This window comes from Seriola lalandi, unplaced genomic scaffold, assembly GCF_002814215.2.
Source record: "Seriola lalandi dorsalis isolate HSWRI2012SDOR001 ecotype SW California unplaced genomic scaffold, Sedor1 jcf7180002054767, whole genome shotgun sequence".
NCBI classification, from domain to species: Eukaryota; Metazoa; Chordata; class Actinopteri; order Carangiformes; family Carangidae; genus Seriola; species Seriola lalandi.
Window position 1 is genome coordinate 3093145 of NW_019525320.1, and position 13274 is coordinate 3106418.

General features: G+C 43.1%; 1 protein-coding gene across 2 annotated transcripts in view; it reads left to right on the forward strand.

Moving 5' to 3' along the window:
* Positions 1-13274, forward strand: part of lrp1ab (low density lipoprotein receptor-related protein 1Ab) — an 88405-nt gene that overhangs the window by 39348 nt on the left and 35783 nt on the right. For both annotated transcript variants that reach the window (XM_087179008.1, XM_023425114.2), the window contains exons 7-24: positions 3459-3621; positions 4098-4320; positions 5231-5420; positions 5542-5685; positions 5827-6063; positions 6274-6454; positions 6821-7043; positions 7189-7378; positions 7496-7618; positions 7940-8080; positions 8474-8599; positions 9432-9548; positions 9656-9736; positions 9841-10008; positions 11231-11413; positions 11970-12167; positions 12349-12594; positions 12946-13143. In XM_087179008.1, the coding sequence (XP_087035134.1) occupies positions 3459-3621; positions 4098-4320; positions 5231-5420; positions 5542-5685; positions 5827-6063; positions 6274-6454; positions 6821-7043; positions 7189-7378; positions 7496-7618; positions 7940-8080; positions 8474-8599; positions 9432-9548; positions 9656-9736; positions 9841-10008; positions 11231-11413; positions 11970-12167; positions 12349-12594; positions 12946-13143 (3132 nt within the window). The remainder of the gene's footprint in view (positions 1-3458; positions 3622-4097; positions 4321-5230; positions 5421-5541; positions 5686-5826; positions 6064-6273; positions 6455-6820; positions 7044-7188; positions 7379-7495; positions 7619-7939; positions 8081-8473; positions 8600-9431; positions 9549-9655; positions 9737-9840; positions 10009-11230; positions 11414-11969; positions 12168-12348; positions 12595-12945; positions 13144-13274) is intronic.

Here is a 13274-nt window from a genome sequence, read left to right on the forward strand (position 1 = left end):
ACTTCTCCCCATGTCCCTCTGTCTATCGTTCAGTCCTTCCTCTCTCTGTCTAGTCTTTGTTCTTTCAACGTCTTTTTTTTTTTTTTTTTTTTTTTCCTGAATACATTAGTGCACAGAAGGTCTTTGTATATATATATATATATATATATATATATATATATATATATATATGTCGCGATCTTATTATAAACTTATAGTTTCATAGGGAAAGATGCCTATTAAAACAAAGGCTGCCTGTCTACTATATTATTCTTGCATCCAAGCAGAACATGTTTTCTTTTTTCTTTTTTGTCAGAGGTGGAATCATGTCACGATACCGGTTTTATCAGACCTTCCTTTCCAGCCAGTAATGTCTCTGTTTTACTTGCTGAAGTGGGAGATTTAAAACTGGCATAACATCTACGAATTACTGCCTCTTAAATAGAGGTCATATGTCAGATCCTTATGGAAAATCATAATCGCTAAACTCTAAAACTGTGCTCTAGAGAGGTCAAAGAGGTTTTTACACAGATTAATAGGATCTTCTTGGCACAGGGAGGATTATGGAAGCCACATGATGATCCTTTTCTGCTTTGCACTAACACACAAATAAAGGAAAACTTGCAAACACATGCAAATAGAGTCAAGGTGTGTGAGTAGTTTGCAGCTGTGGCCCTATATGTAAATATCTATGTTATTAGGGTGGAAAGCGTGTTTGTTGTTGCCGGTAGGACCCCCCCCCAGTTTGTGAAATGTTTCCTCAGAGTAGTGTGAGCCAGTAGGTGTTAAGGGCAGGAAGTGAAAAGGGTTGTGAGGGCAGGGTTGTTGGATGAAGAGAAAGGGGTGGGTTCATTCAGTTTCCCAGCAAACTTTCCACTTACCAGCAGCTGAATGAGTGAGGACGTCAACAGACTGGCTGGCTCTTTGGATGAGGAGGTCCACTAGCTGTAGGCTGTTACACAACGCATTAGTCACCGCGTTGCACAAGTGGCTCTATATGAGTCTAATCAATGCCTTGTGCAGCCAGGCTTCCAGCTGGATTTCTATTGAGGAGTATGGGCTAAGAGCTGATACCAATGGGAGTATCACTATCCCTCTTAGCTGCATGACAAACTTCCCCCTTTGTCAGAATCTTGGTTCTGATGTTTATGAAATAACTTGGACTGGTTTCTACTCCCTCCTTCTGTTCTTTGTACTGTGATTTTTTTTTTTATTAGTTCATGTATTTACAGTTATCTCCCTTTTAGATGTGACATGGCCCCCACTTTAGTTGACTGTCAGTAAATTAGTTCCAGTTTGGAGGTGCACCAGAGCTTTTAATGTTTTGTTGTGAATTTATTTCACCATCAGTAGGCCTATATCTGTTTTTCTTTCCTGGCCACTGGTATAATCGCAGAATCCTCCATAGTTTTCCGTTCTCTGCTCAGTTCTGCTCATGTTGTAGCACCAAGCATACTGTAAGTCCCATGTGGGGCAGGCCTTTTGAAGCTCTGTGTACGTTTTGTAGGTGGGGTTTCTACATTGAGTCCAGATGTGTGTATGCTCTGTTGTGCAACTTGCTTTGGCTCTGTCTCAGCAGCATGATTGTCATTGTTGGGGCCTCTAGTTTAGGTTTTTTTTTTATTATTATTATTTTAAAAAGTTTTTTAAATAATCAAAGCCTCGGGACAGGCTGACAGCAAGCTCACCATCGTTAGTGTTAAAACCCACTCGTGTACCCCAACATCAAAGTTGTCCCTAATAACTGGAGAAACACCTGTGGTCACTTTGATAGTGTATGTGTGAATAGTAAGCCTGTATGATGTGCATGTGTGTATACAGTGTTCTGCTTTGAAAGGAAGCGCAGTGGCAGCTGTTAAAACACAAGGACTGTATGTATCTTCAAGCCCCCCCTTCAAGTTGGGTCTCCCTGTGGTCTGGGACTTCTGCAGCCAGTCTCAACCAGGACAGAGTTCTCAGGGAGTGAGAAATGTTTCCAGTGCTAACTTTGGACTTCAACGCCCATTGCTGGGGGTATATCTGAAATAACAGCCTCCATCTGCAAAGCTTCCTCTTTCTAGCTTGGTTTAGTAAGCAGTGTTACGTAATTTCAAGTTCGTCTGGAGACACATTGCAACAGTATTTGGGGTCATATTGAGTGATATTCAGTTTGATCCCTAAAACGTGTGTGTCATGATTCTGTGCTGCCATTGCAAAGCCCTTTTGCTTATTTTTTTTTTTTTATATTTCCTCCAGTCTGAGATGGACAGATTTAAAAGAATTAATGAGGAGGCAGCGAATACTTGATGTGAATCATATGCTATGGCCTTCACTGTTACCAAATCTAAACCCATTTTGAACACATACAGGAGGCTTTTGGACTAATGCATTAGAAAGTTTTCTCCGCCTTCATAACAACACTAAACAAGAAAATATATTTAGAGGAAACTTGTCCTTGCCTTCAGTCAATTCCAGAAGATTGCTTTAAGTTGTTGTGTTGATAAGGTGTTGGATCAACACACATCAAGACACATTATGTTGTTTTTCCCTTTAACTGGTCACCCATGTGTATGTCGATATGTCAGTTTAGAAGTTATTTTTATCATGTGCAGCGTTTTGGCAGAGCCAATAAATTTTAAAATTGAAATTATTTATATTTATTAAAGACTGACAGCGTAACCCTGTTTCTAATGTTAATACACATGACAAGACATTTTCACGCCCCTCGTCCAAATATTGATACCAGTGGCGCCCATTGTTTCTTTGTTTTAGTGAATGAAGATGTAGACAAGTTGTACCTGCTGGGGGGTCTGTGTGTGACCAGTCAGTGATGTTTTAGTCTCTAGTTCATCCACTTGAAACACAGGTAAGGTTTGCGAGTTGCTCAAAAAGCTTCTTGGTCTCGTAGTAAAGTTCCTACAATGGAAAGACTTTGATGATAGGACTGTCAGCCATTTTTCACAACTGATCTGTGTTGTGTCATGTTGGTTAATTTATATGGGGCCTATGCAGCAACAATGGGTAATGGCTAAAATTTCCTTTGCCCTAATAAAACTTGACTTTCTGTTTTGTAGTAATTTTTAGTATTTATAATAACTCAGTTTTATATACAGCAGTATATCTGCATAGCCAGAAACAAAGTTTTAAGTCTCCCTGCACATGGGAATCCTGTGTTACCGCTCAAGTCCACTGACAGGAGTTCAGTTTAGAAAGTGCAGACCTTCACCTTTCACTCTGTATCACTTGTGTTTCTTTCCCTCTCCCATGCACTGTGCGCCTTAATCAAAGACAAGTAGAGGGCAGGACAGAAGCTCATTAATTCAGCGCTATTATTTTGTTTTTCAAGACAGTGGGCACTCTTAAGGAGAGGGTCATGGCATCATAAAGTGATGCTACGATTTTATCCTGCCATATGATCAAGAGTTATATGACTGTACTCCAAGAGGTTCTGTTTTTGTAATGGTTCTGTTCTGTGCTCTCCTCTTCTCTGCATCTCTCAGATGTCGAGCAGATGGCTATCGACTGGCTGACCGGAAACTTCTACTTTGTGGATGACGTGGATGATCGGGTGTTTGTCTGCAACAAGAACGGCCAGACATGTGTGACCCTGCTGGACCAAGAGCTGTACAACCCTAAGGGCATTGCCTTGGACCCAGCAATGGGGTCTGTACTTCCCTCCAGCCTTCTTGACCTAACACTACCCTCAATACTGTTTGAGCAACTCTTGAGAGGAAAACGCTGTCTTATGATCAGACAACGTGCTGAGCAAGCATGCAGTCAAAAATCAAAGCACTTCCTCCAGATGGAAACCTAGACGAATACTGGTGTGCTACATAAACATTTGCATGTAGGCTGTTTCAGGTTCCTGATACTGACATTCTGGTATCTTATGTAGTTCCTTTTTTCAAAGTATCACTTCTCTATCTTTTATTGTCCTGGAAATCATTTTAAAATACATTATAAGGAGTAACACATATTGCTCAGTTTTGGTTAAGTGTGTGATGATACATTATGACTTCAAATGCAGTAATCCAGTAAAGTCATATCATTTCCTCTTATTAAAGTTCCTTTTTTTTCTGGCACTGTACCTTCTTCTTAAACTTCCCACCCTTTCTCTTCTTCCCCTTCTTCCATTACAGTAAAGTGTTCTTCACAGACTATGGGTCAACACCGAGGGTGGAGCGCTGTGACATGGATGGTCAGAACCGCACTAAGCTGGTGGACAGTAAGATCGTTTTCCCTCATGGTATCACGCTGGACCTGGTCAACCGGCTGGTGTACTGGGCTGACGCCTACCTGGATTACATCGAAGTGGTCGACTATGAGGGCAAAAACCGACACACCATCATCCAGGGCCTGCTGGTGAGGTTTAAAAGGATTGGTGTACAAGCAAAAAAAAAAACTGCAACTACGCCCAAACATACACAGAGATACACTCGAGTATAGAGCTCTGATTGTTCAGCCTTCATTTAAAAGGTTACATCTCACCAAACAGCAATAGCCCAGAGTCCCTGTTGACTTTTTAATTTTCCCTTTGAGAACACGAAATATCTGTTTTCCAAATCTGTATCATCATTGATTTAATCTCATCTTCTTTAGAGGCCATACTAATTTCTAGTTGTCTCCTGTGTATCTAGACAAAGACAGTCCACCTCTCCTGGGGATAAGTCCTTTTTATTGCCTTGATTGATATTACTTGAGGAGTGTGTGATTTTCCTGGCTAGTGCCTCTCTAAACATATTAGTCTGGCCCGAGTGAAGCTTGGTTCAAACTTATAGTGCAGTAATGATCTTAATGAAATCAGGACTGTGATGGGGAGGGGGGCGGTGGTGTGTGTGTGTGTCTGTCTGTGAGAGGAGGGGGGAAGGTAATATGATCCTAACCCATAGATCTTTCTGACAGTAGAGGAGAGCTGCACAGAACAGACCCTTATAAAAAGTAAAACCTCTCTGTTTAACAGCAGATGGGAAGTGGAGCCATTATGCTGCCCTGTGCCAAGTTTACACAAACACTCTCTCTTTATCTGTGTGTCTGTCTCTGTCTGTGCTTGTCTGTCTGTCTCTGTCTTATACTGATAAATAGTTTGTTAGGAAAGTTTTGTTCTGCAGAATTTGCCAGGCAGTGTTTAAGATAAAAATGTGTACACAAAACGATATCACACAACCTGTCAGTCATGCACCAGGAGCTGTTCTACTCAAAACATCAGCATTTTCAGCAGCAAACTCAAGACAAGATTTAAATTTTGCTGCTTTATTGTCTCATTGTATTTCAGATTGAGCACCTATACGGACTGACTGTATTTGAGAATTATCTGTATGCTACAAACTCGGATGAAGGCAACCTCAACCCCAAGACCAGCGTGATCCGAGTGAACCGCTTCAACAGCTCCGACTTCCAGGTGGTGACGCGGGTAGACCGGGGAGCCGCACTCCATGTGTACCACCAGAGGCGCCAACCTCAAGGTGCTTACTCAGGAAGGCACAGCTCAATTCTTAACTCGCCTGCTGACACATCTGATCCATGTCCGCTGATAACATTTACTATTTAATGACTATTGTTTTTGTGCCCCCCCGTCTTGCTTAGTGCGCAGCCATGCATGTGCCCTGGATCAGTTTGGGAAGGCTGGAGGTTGTTCTGACATCTGTCTGCTGAGCAACAGCCACAAGACCCGTACCTGCCGCTGTCGCTCTGGATTCAGCCTTGGCAGTGATGGCAAGTCCTGCAAGAGTGAGTATCGAGAATGAGGGAAAACATTGATTTTACAAAGAGATGATGGCTATGATTGATGAATGCAATGAAGTAATGGTTGTTCCAAACTTGCATACAGAAGTAATGACATCATTGAGAATGTTTCTTCTTCCTCTGCAGAACCAGACCATGAGTTGTTCTTGGTGTACGGTAAGGGTCGCCCTGGAATCATCAGGGGCATGGACATGAATGCCAAGGTTCCTGATGAGTACATGATTCCCATTGAGAACTTAATGAACCCCCGAGCTCTGGATTTCCACGCCGCCAGCGAGTTCATCTACTTCGCTGATGCCACCAGCTACATAATTGGCCGACAGAAGATAGACGGCACAGAGAGAGACACCATACTAAAGGAAGGTAGGAATGAAATGGTATCTTTGCACAGGAATCTGGAATCTATTTCTACTTTCTAACCAAATCCTAACTGCTACTAAGCTAAAGAATTTAAGGAGGATAAGAATTCAGTCAGGTTTTTCTATATCATTTTCACTTTATTCTCTTCATATTCATCCTGAATTGGCCAGCTAATAGTTCCTTTTTCACACCGGCTTCTTTTGCTTATCTCAGGTATCCACACAGTAGAGGGGATAGCGGTAGACTGGATGGGAGGTAATCTCTACTGGACAGATGATGGGCCTAAGAAGACTATCAGTGTTGCCAGGCTGGAGAAGGCTTCACAGACCCGCAAGACTCTCATTGAGGGAAAGATGAGTCATCCTCGTGCCATTGTGGTGGACCCCCAGCATGGGTGAGACACTGGAGGGGAGGGTATTGTTATTTTAATGGGTATTCTTTTCTCATAAATGCGATGTTGAAGTTCTAATTTTTGGCTGCAGCAGCATTAAGTATTGGGAGACGATGGTCTGAGTTTTTGTTACTTGCAGCTATGTGGGCTGCCTGTGCTGTAGCTTTTTGTTGCACTCATTGGTTACACTGTTGAGTGGGAGCTGGTGAGTTTTCAAATGATTTTTATATAGTCCTTCATCTTTTTTTTTTTTTTTTTCTTTGTCGTGGGATGTTCCATCAAAGAGCATCAAAACACAGAGTTTCATTTTGACGTCTCCAGCTATCAAAGAAACATGCCTTCTGAATGTGATGTCTTCTCCTCTCCCAGATGGATGTACTGGACTGACTGGGAGGAGGACCCCACAGAGAGCAACAGAGGGAAGATAAAGAAAGCTTGGATGGACGGGTCACATCATCAAGTGTTCCTGACCAGCAAAACGGTGCTGTGGCCCAACGGCTTGAGTCTGGACATTCCCCAGGGCATACTGTACTGGGTAGACGCTTACTACGACCGTATTGAGTTGGTTTACCTCAACACCACTGAGCGAAAGGTTGGTAACGACCAGGGAGTATATTTAGATGGTAGTGTGTTTGTGTGTTTACAGATGATAAAAGAGATACTACTCCCAACAATTTGGTCATAACTTCAAGGTAATCAGTTTGATCTAACCCTTCTCTGTTACCTGATTTTAACAGGTGGTGTATGAGGGGCAGGAGCTTAACCACGCCTTTGGCTTATGTCATTACAAACAATTCCTCTTTTGGAATGAGTATCGTGGCGGCAGCATCTATAAACTGGACCAGGTCACTAAGACAGTCACCCTGCTCCGCAACGAGAGGCCACCAATCTTTGAGATCAGAGTGTATGATGCACACCAGCAGCAAGGTATATCTCCCCCGTTGTGGTTTAAAATGGCCTTATGACAAGTACTTTACTTTATTTTAACTATTAAAAATATTGATGAGTATATTGTCCTTCATCTTGGTTTGTCTTTTTGTGTAGGCTCCAATGCATGTCGAATTAACAACGGCGGCTGTAGCAGTCTGTGCCTTGCCATCCCTAACAGCAGGTCCTGTGGCTGTGCCGACGATCAAATCTTGGATGTTGATAATGTCACCTGCAAAGGTACTTAGCTGCTTTACCATTAGCTCCTTTACTAGTGGAGAGGTTTCAAAGTTCAATGTGAAAGGCAATGGAAAATTCATTACTCAGCAGGAGTTGAGGCTGTTAAAGAATTCGAGGCTGTACTTTCCATTTGCAAGCTATACTATATGCTCTCTTTCCCAAATCTGGGGAGACATTTTGAAGAATCTCCGCTAATATTTTTGTAACTTTAAAAGAGATGAAAGCTGACCTAGGCACCAAAAAGATTTGTTGTGTTCTGGTACTACGCTCTTGTCTCTGTGGCCCATCTGTTTCTGCTCCTACCCCTGATCTCATCTCCAGCCAACCCCTCCTACGTGCCCCCGCCCCAGTGCCAGCCCGGGGAGTTCGCCTGCAAGAACAACCGCTGCATCCAAGAGCGCTGGAAGTGTGACGGGGACAACGATTGTCTGGACAACAGTGATGAGGCCCCTGAGCTCTGTCGTAAGTGTGCCACGTCATTGTCATGGTTACACAGCAACACAAAGATAAACAAAAATTGTGTTTAAAGGTCCTAGCTAATGTGAACTGACAGAGCGCAAACTGCTGTTTCCAAGATTGTCTCTTTCCATGCAGTGTAATGTGGCTGTAATTTGACTGGCCAGCTTTCTTCTCGTCAGGCGATAGTGAGAACCAGGCACTCGTGTTTGTCTTGGATATTCTCCTCTTTTTTTCTTTTTTACACTTCATTTAAAGTGGCATATTTAAAGGATTACAGGATTATTTATCAAACACAAGGCGTTCGTAAAGCAGTGTGCTCAGTGTTTAAGAATTTTAAATTTAAACAGTTTTCGAAAAAGAAGTGTTGATGTATATTTTCCTGTTTTCTTCCTCCAGACCAGCACACCTGCCCTGCTGACAGATTCAAATGCCAGAACAACCGCTGTATCCCCCTGCGATGGCTGTGTGATGGCGACAACGACTGCGGCAATGATGAAGATGAATCCAACACCACCTGCTCTGGTAAGTGTGATGTTGGGGTTCTTTGTAGTTTAGAGATCTTTTCAGTTTTTCATTCATCTTTTGATATGCGAGGGACACAGTTGGAGTCCAAGTACATGTGTAGCAGTTTTTGTAAAGATGGATCAAAAACAAAGCTGCTATTGCTGTGGAGTTTATTTTTTTTTATTATGTATGTATCGAGTCATGATATGCAGCTTGGGTTTTTGCTGTTAGATGATGAGTATTTTAATCACATAACTATGAAACTAAGAGGGATTGAGATTAAGTTCAGAGTCATAAGGATGCAACTGCAGAATCAATAAATCAATTTAGTGTTAGTGATTGTTTAAGCAAGATAGCGAATAGTACAGAAACACTGGACTAATGAAACTTCGGGCAGACAGACAAGTTGTATCTCCAGCAGACATATTGGAACCTGACTATCAGTGCGGTTGATGCCATTGTGATTTTACAAACCATCCAGGAGAATGTATTGATCTAGCACTTCAATGATAACGGGCTGAAACGCAGCAATGGTCCTTGGCCAGCACCATTTGTTACTTTTATAAGAGCGATCTCAGTATCTCAAATAAATTGAAGGAGATTACAAATTGCTTTTAATTCAATTAAGATAAAGCGAGTGTGCTGTGTTTGGGATACAAAGATTGTTGGTTACTATTTGTAGCAATAGAATATTGGAAATTGAATTAAGATGTAATCTGTTAGATGTGTGAGGATGTCGCCTTTAACAGTGATCAGTTATTGCAAGCTTAAATGTTAAGTCAAGGATATTACAAAAGGAAAAAGGACTTTTTACAATACATAACTGTTTTACACCGTGTTCCCCTGCCAGCTCGTACATGCCCACCGAATCAGTACCCATGTGCCAGCGGGCGCTGCATCCCCATCTCCTGGACATGTGACCTGGATGACGACTGTGGAGACCGCTCTGATGAACCAGACTCCTGTGGTGAGTCTTTACTGCTCTTTCATTCTGTTGTTTTCTGCATGAATAGAAGATATTTTAGTTTGAGATGACAAATATCCTCATGATTTTTGACTCTCCTCTCTTCCCAGCATACCCAACCTGCTTCCCTCTGACCCAGTTCACCTGTGCCAACGGGCGGTGCATCAACATCAACTGGCGCTGTGACAACGGTGAGCACCATCCTCTGAGACATCCTTCACTTTCCATGAAGCTGCACTTTAAAACAATCCAGCAGCTGACAATAAAATCTTTCTGTGTGTGTGCTCACGTACAGACAATGACTGTGGGGATAACAGTGACGAAGCAGGCTGCAGTCATTCCTGCTCCAGCGTCCAGTTCAAATGTAACAGTGGCCGCTGCATCCCAGAATACTGGACCTGTGATGGCGACAATGACTGTGGAGATTACAGCGACGAGACTCATGCCAACTGTACCAACCAGGGTAGGGAACGATACTGTGTGCACCAAACTGAAATAGCACTGCTCTAAATTGTTTTGTTATGGCATTGTCTCCTCTCCCTCGTTGTTTGAGATAAAAATGGTTTGTGCTCTGCCTAAGTTAAGCTCACATCACATCGTGTATTGTATTTCACAGTGTTTACATGTTGCTGTTTTCTGTTGTAAAGAGGTTATCATAATGAAGACTGGATCTTCCTCCCCTCTGTCCTTTTCCCTCTCCTCTTCATGCCCCGGCCTGCCCTCTGGCTTCCACTTATCGCTTCCTCTCCGTTGCACTGTTCAGGATGTGATTATGTTTTGTGGTTAGATAACAATTAAACTCTTTCAAGGTCTTGTGCAAATGGCACACATGTTTTGACTCCACTGCAAGCAACATGAATTTACATGTTGAGAGTTAAAAATAACTGGTGGTCATGTCGGGCAGCTTTGGAACATTGAGTTAACCACTTTTTGTGACAATGACTGTGACATTGTCATAGCACGGTTTTGTACTCTTTTTTTTCAGCTGTTGGTTTGCCTCGAAGCATATGTTCCTGTACACTGTGTGTGTATTGGTGTTGTGTCTTGTGTTTGATCCATGCAGAAATGCAGCCAACTGCTGTCAAGTCCCAGCATGCAAAATGGGGCACAGCGTGACCTGTTGGTCTAATGAGCAATCTGTGCTCTGTGTGTGTCTGGCTGTGTGTGTGTTTCTGTGTTCCCTTGGCCTGCTGTTTGGAAGTCATTAGCTGAAATAAAAAAGCAATACTATCGCCTTCCCCTCCTGTATATTGTATTCTGTGTTGAAAGGTCTCCGGCCCATTTCCTGCTTTAGCCGTGCCAAGCACTGACCTTTGCCATGAGGGGATGTCATTGTGCCACCTCCTCAGTGGTGCCTTTAATCTGCCTGTGACATCAGTCAGTGAGCTGTGTGTGTCATTGTTGTTTAACTTGGCTCAGTGTCAGGTTGTTAACCCAGCTTCCCAGCATACCTACACATTAATTAATGTCTAGAATGGCCTGTTCTTTCTCTTCTCAGCTTTTGACAAAGTGTGCGTGTGTGTGGTCTGCGTGCGTGTTGTCTGCTGTTTGTTTTTCCAGTCTGGTTATTTTTCAGTTGCTGACTTACAATGATATTTTATTGCTTCTTTGACATTCCTTAACTGCACCCTCCATCTTTTTACGTTGGCTAACTGTCACACTTTGTCTTGGTGTTTTCTCTGCAGCCACCCGTCCGCCAGGCGGGTGCCACGTAGATGAGTTCCAGTGTCGGATGGACGGCCTGTGCATTCCCATGCGCTGGCGCTGTGATGGCGACACAGACTGCATGGACCTGAGTGATGAGAACAACTGTGAGGGCGTGACCCACATGTGTGACCCTGCAGTCAAGTTCAGCTGCAGGGACTCTGGTAAGGATACATTTAGCTGCCTTGCACACCAGAGGTTAAGGTTGACGAACCATTCCTATTTCTAGAATTCAGTTTTACCCCCCAAATGGAAGAGTAAATGGCCGGTCACCGCAGAAAGTGGCACTGGGAAATTTATGAATCACACATTGGCTGCTCTTTGTGGCTAGTTTAATTTGTGCCAAACTGGATACAGAGTGGAGGGAAGTTATTACCTTTGCTTCTCACTTGCTGAACAGGATTATATAAAATTGACTGGTACAACCTTCCTCCATTTTGGACTCTGTTTCCTCAAAGGTCAGGTCTGTCAAGATGATTTACAGTTGGTCAACAGCTCGAACTCAGTTCAACAAAAGCTCAATTCACTTCGCCTTCCCGACCAAACCCACTGATTGTTGTAATTTCATTGAAATTAATTGAATTTTGTTCCAAACTTTTGCTGTCATTGTGGCTGGTGTTACCAAGCCCTAAAACTTGTTTAAACTGTTCTTATGAATATATTAAGATAAAAGTCTTAAAACAACAAAAGCTGAAAGTTGACGTTTTGTGGTCTTGTCAGCTCGCTGCATTAGCAAGGCCTGGGTGTGTGATGGCGACAGTGACTGTGAGGACAACTCGGATGAGGATAACTGCGAGGCGTTGGTGTGCAAGTTGTCTCACCACATGTGTGCTACTAACGACTCCATCTGTCTGCCTGCTGAGAAGCTGTGTGATGGCACTGACGATTGTCCGGATGGCTCTGATGAGAAACTTTGTGGTAAAACATTCTTTATTCACAAAAACATTTCTACACATAAAGCACAGCATGATGATGTGTTTCAGTACCTGGTTATTTTGCCCTCTGATATTCCAAACACCACATACACAGACTCGCTCACTCACAGCTCTCCTGTCTCGGATATACTCCAGCCTTTTCATCTCTTGTTTCTTGCATGCAGACTTGTGTTCATTGGACAACGGTGGTTGTAGTCACAACTGCAGCATCATTCCCGGGGAAGGCTTCATGTGCTCTTGTCCCCTGGGCATGGAGCTGGGAGCTGACAATAAGACCTGCCAGATTCAGAGCTTCTGTCCCAAACACCTTAAGTGCAGCCAGAAGTGCGAGCAGGAGAAATCCAGCGTCAAGTGTTCGTGCTACAAGGGCTGGGAGCTGGAGTCTGACATGGAGAGCTGCAAAAGCACTGGTAAGGAAAGATGAGGACTTGGCATAAAGAGTTCTTTCAGTCCTACAAATTGGAGAGTTTCTTTTTGGCTTCAGATTGAGAGTAACACATTTTTACTCTGTTGAAAAAGCTCTACAATGCTGATTCTACTGTATGTATATACAGTTTTTAATGCATCATGGTGCTGAAGGTATTTTTTTCCACAAAGTTAGCAGCAGACCCCTTCATTTTTTTTTTCCTTTGGAAGGGACAAATGGGGGGGGGGGGGACTGCTTCGGCAGGATTTGATCAAAGACCAACAAGGGGTTTTGTGAAGAGATTTACTATGGTGAGATGCTAACACTTTTCTGGGTATTATTTCTTTGCCTTCAGATCCCTTCAAGCCTTTCATCATCTTCTCCAACCGCCATGAGATCAGAAGGATTGAGCTGCACAAGGGGGAGTTCAGTGTGCTGGTGCCAGGCCTGAGGAACACCATCGCCTTGGACTTTCACCTCAACCAGAGCACCCTGTACTGGACTGATGTCGTGGAGGACAAGATCTACCGTGGGAAACTGTCTGAAAATGGAGGTGAGGAAGCCAGTAAGCTAAAGCTTTCTGTAATTTTAGGTAACGCTGAAAGATAGATGGGGTGGTGGAATGAATGGCCGCTCAGTAAAGCGTAATTTACATTGTAATGAGTTCATTTTTCAGTGTCATCT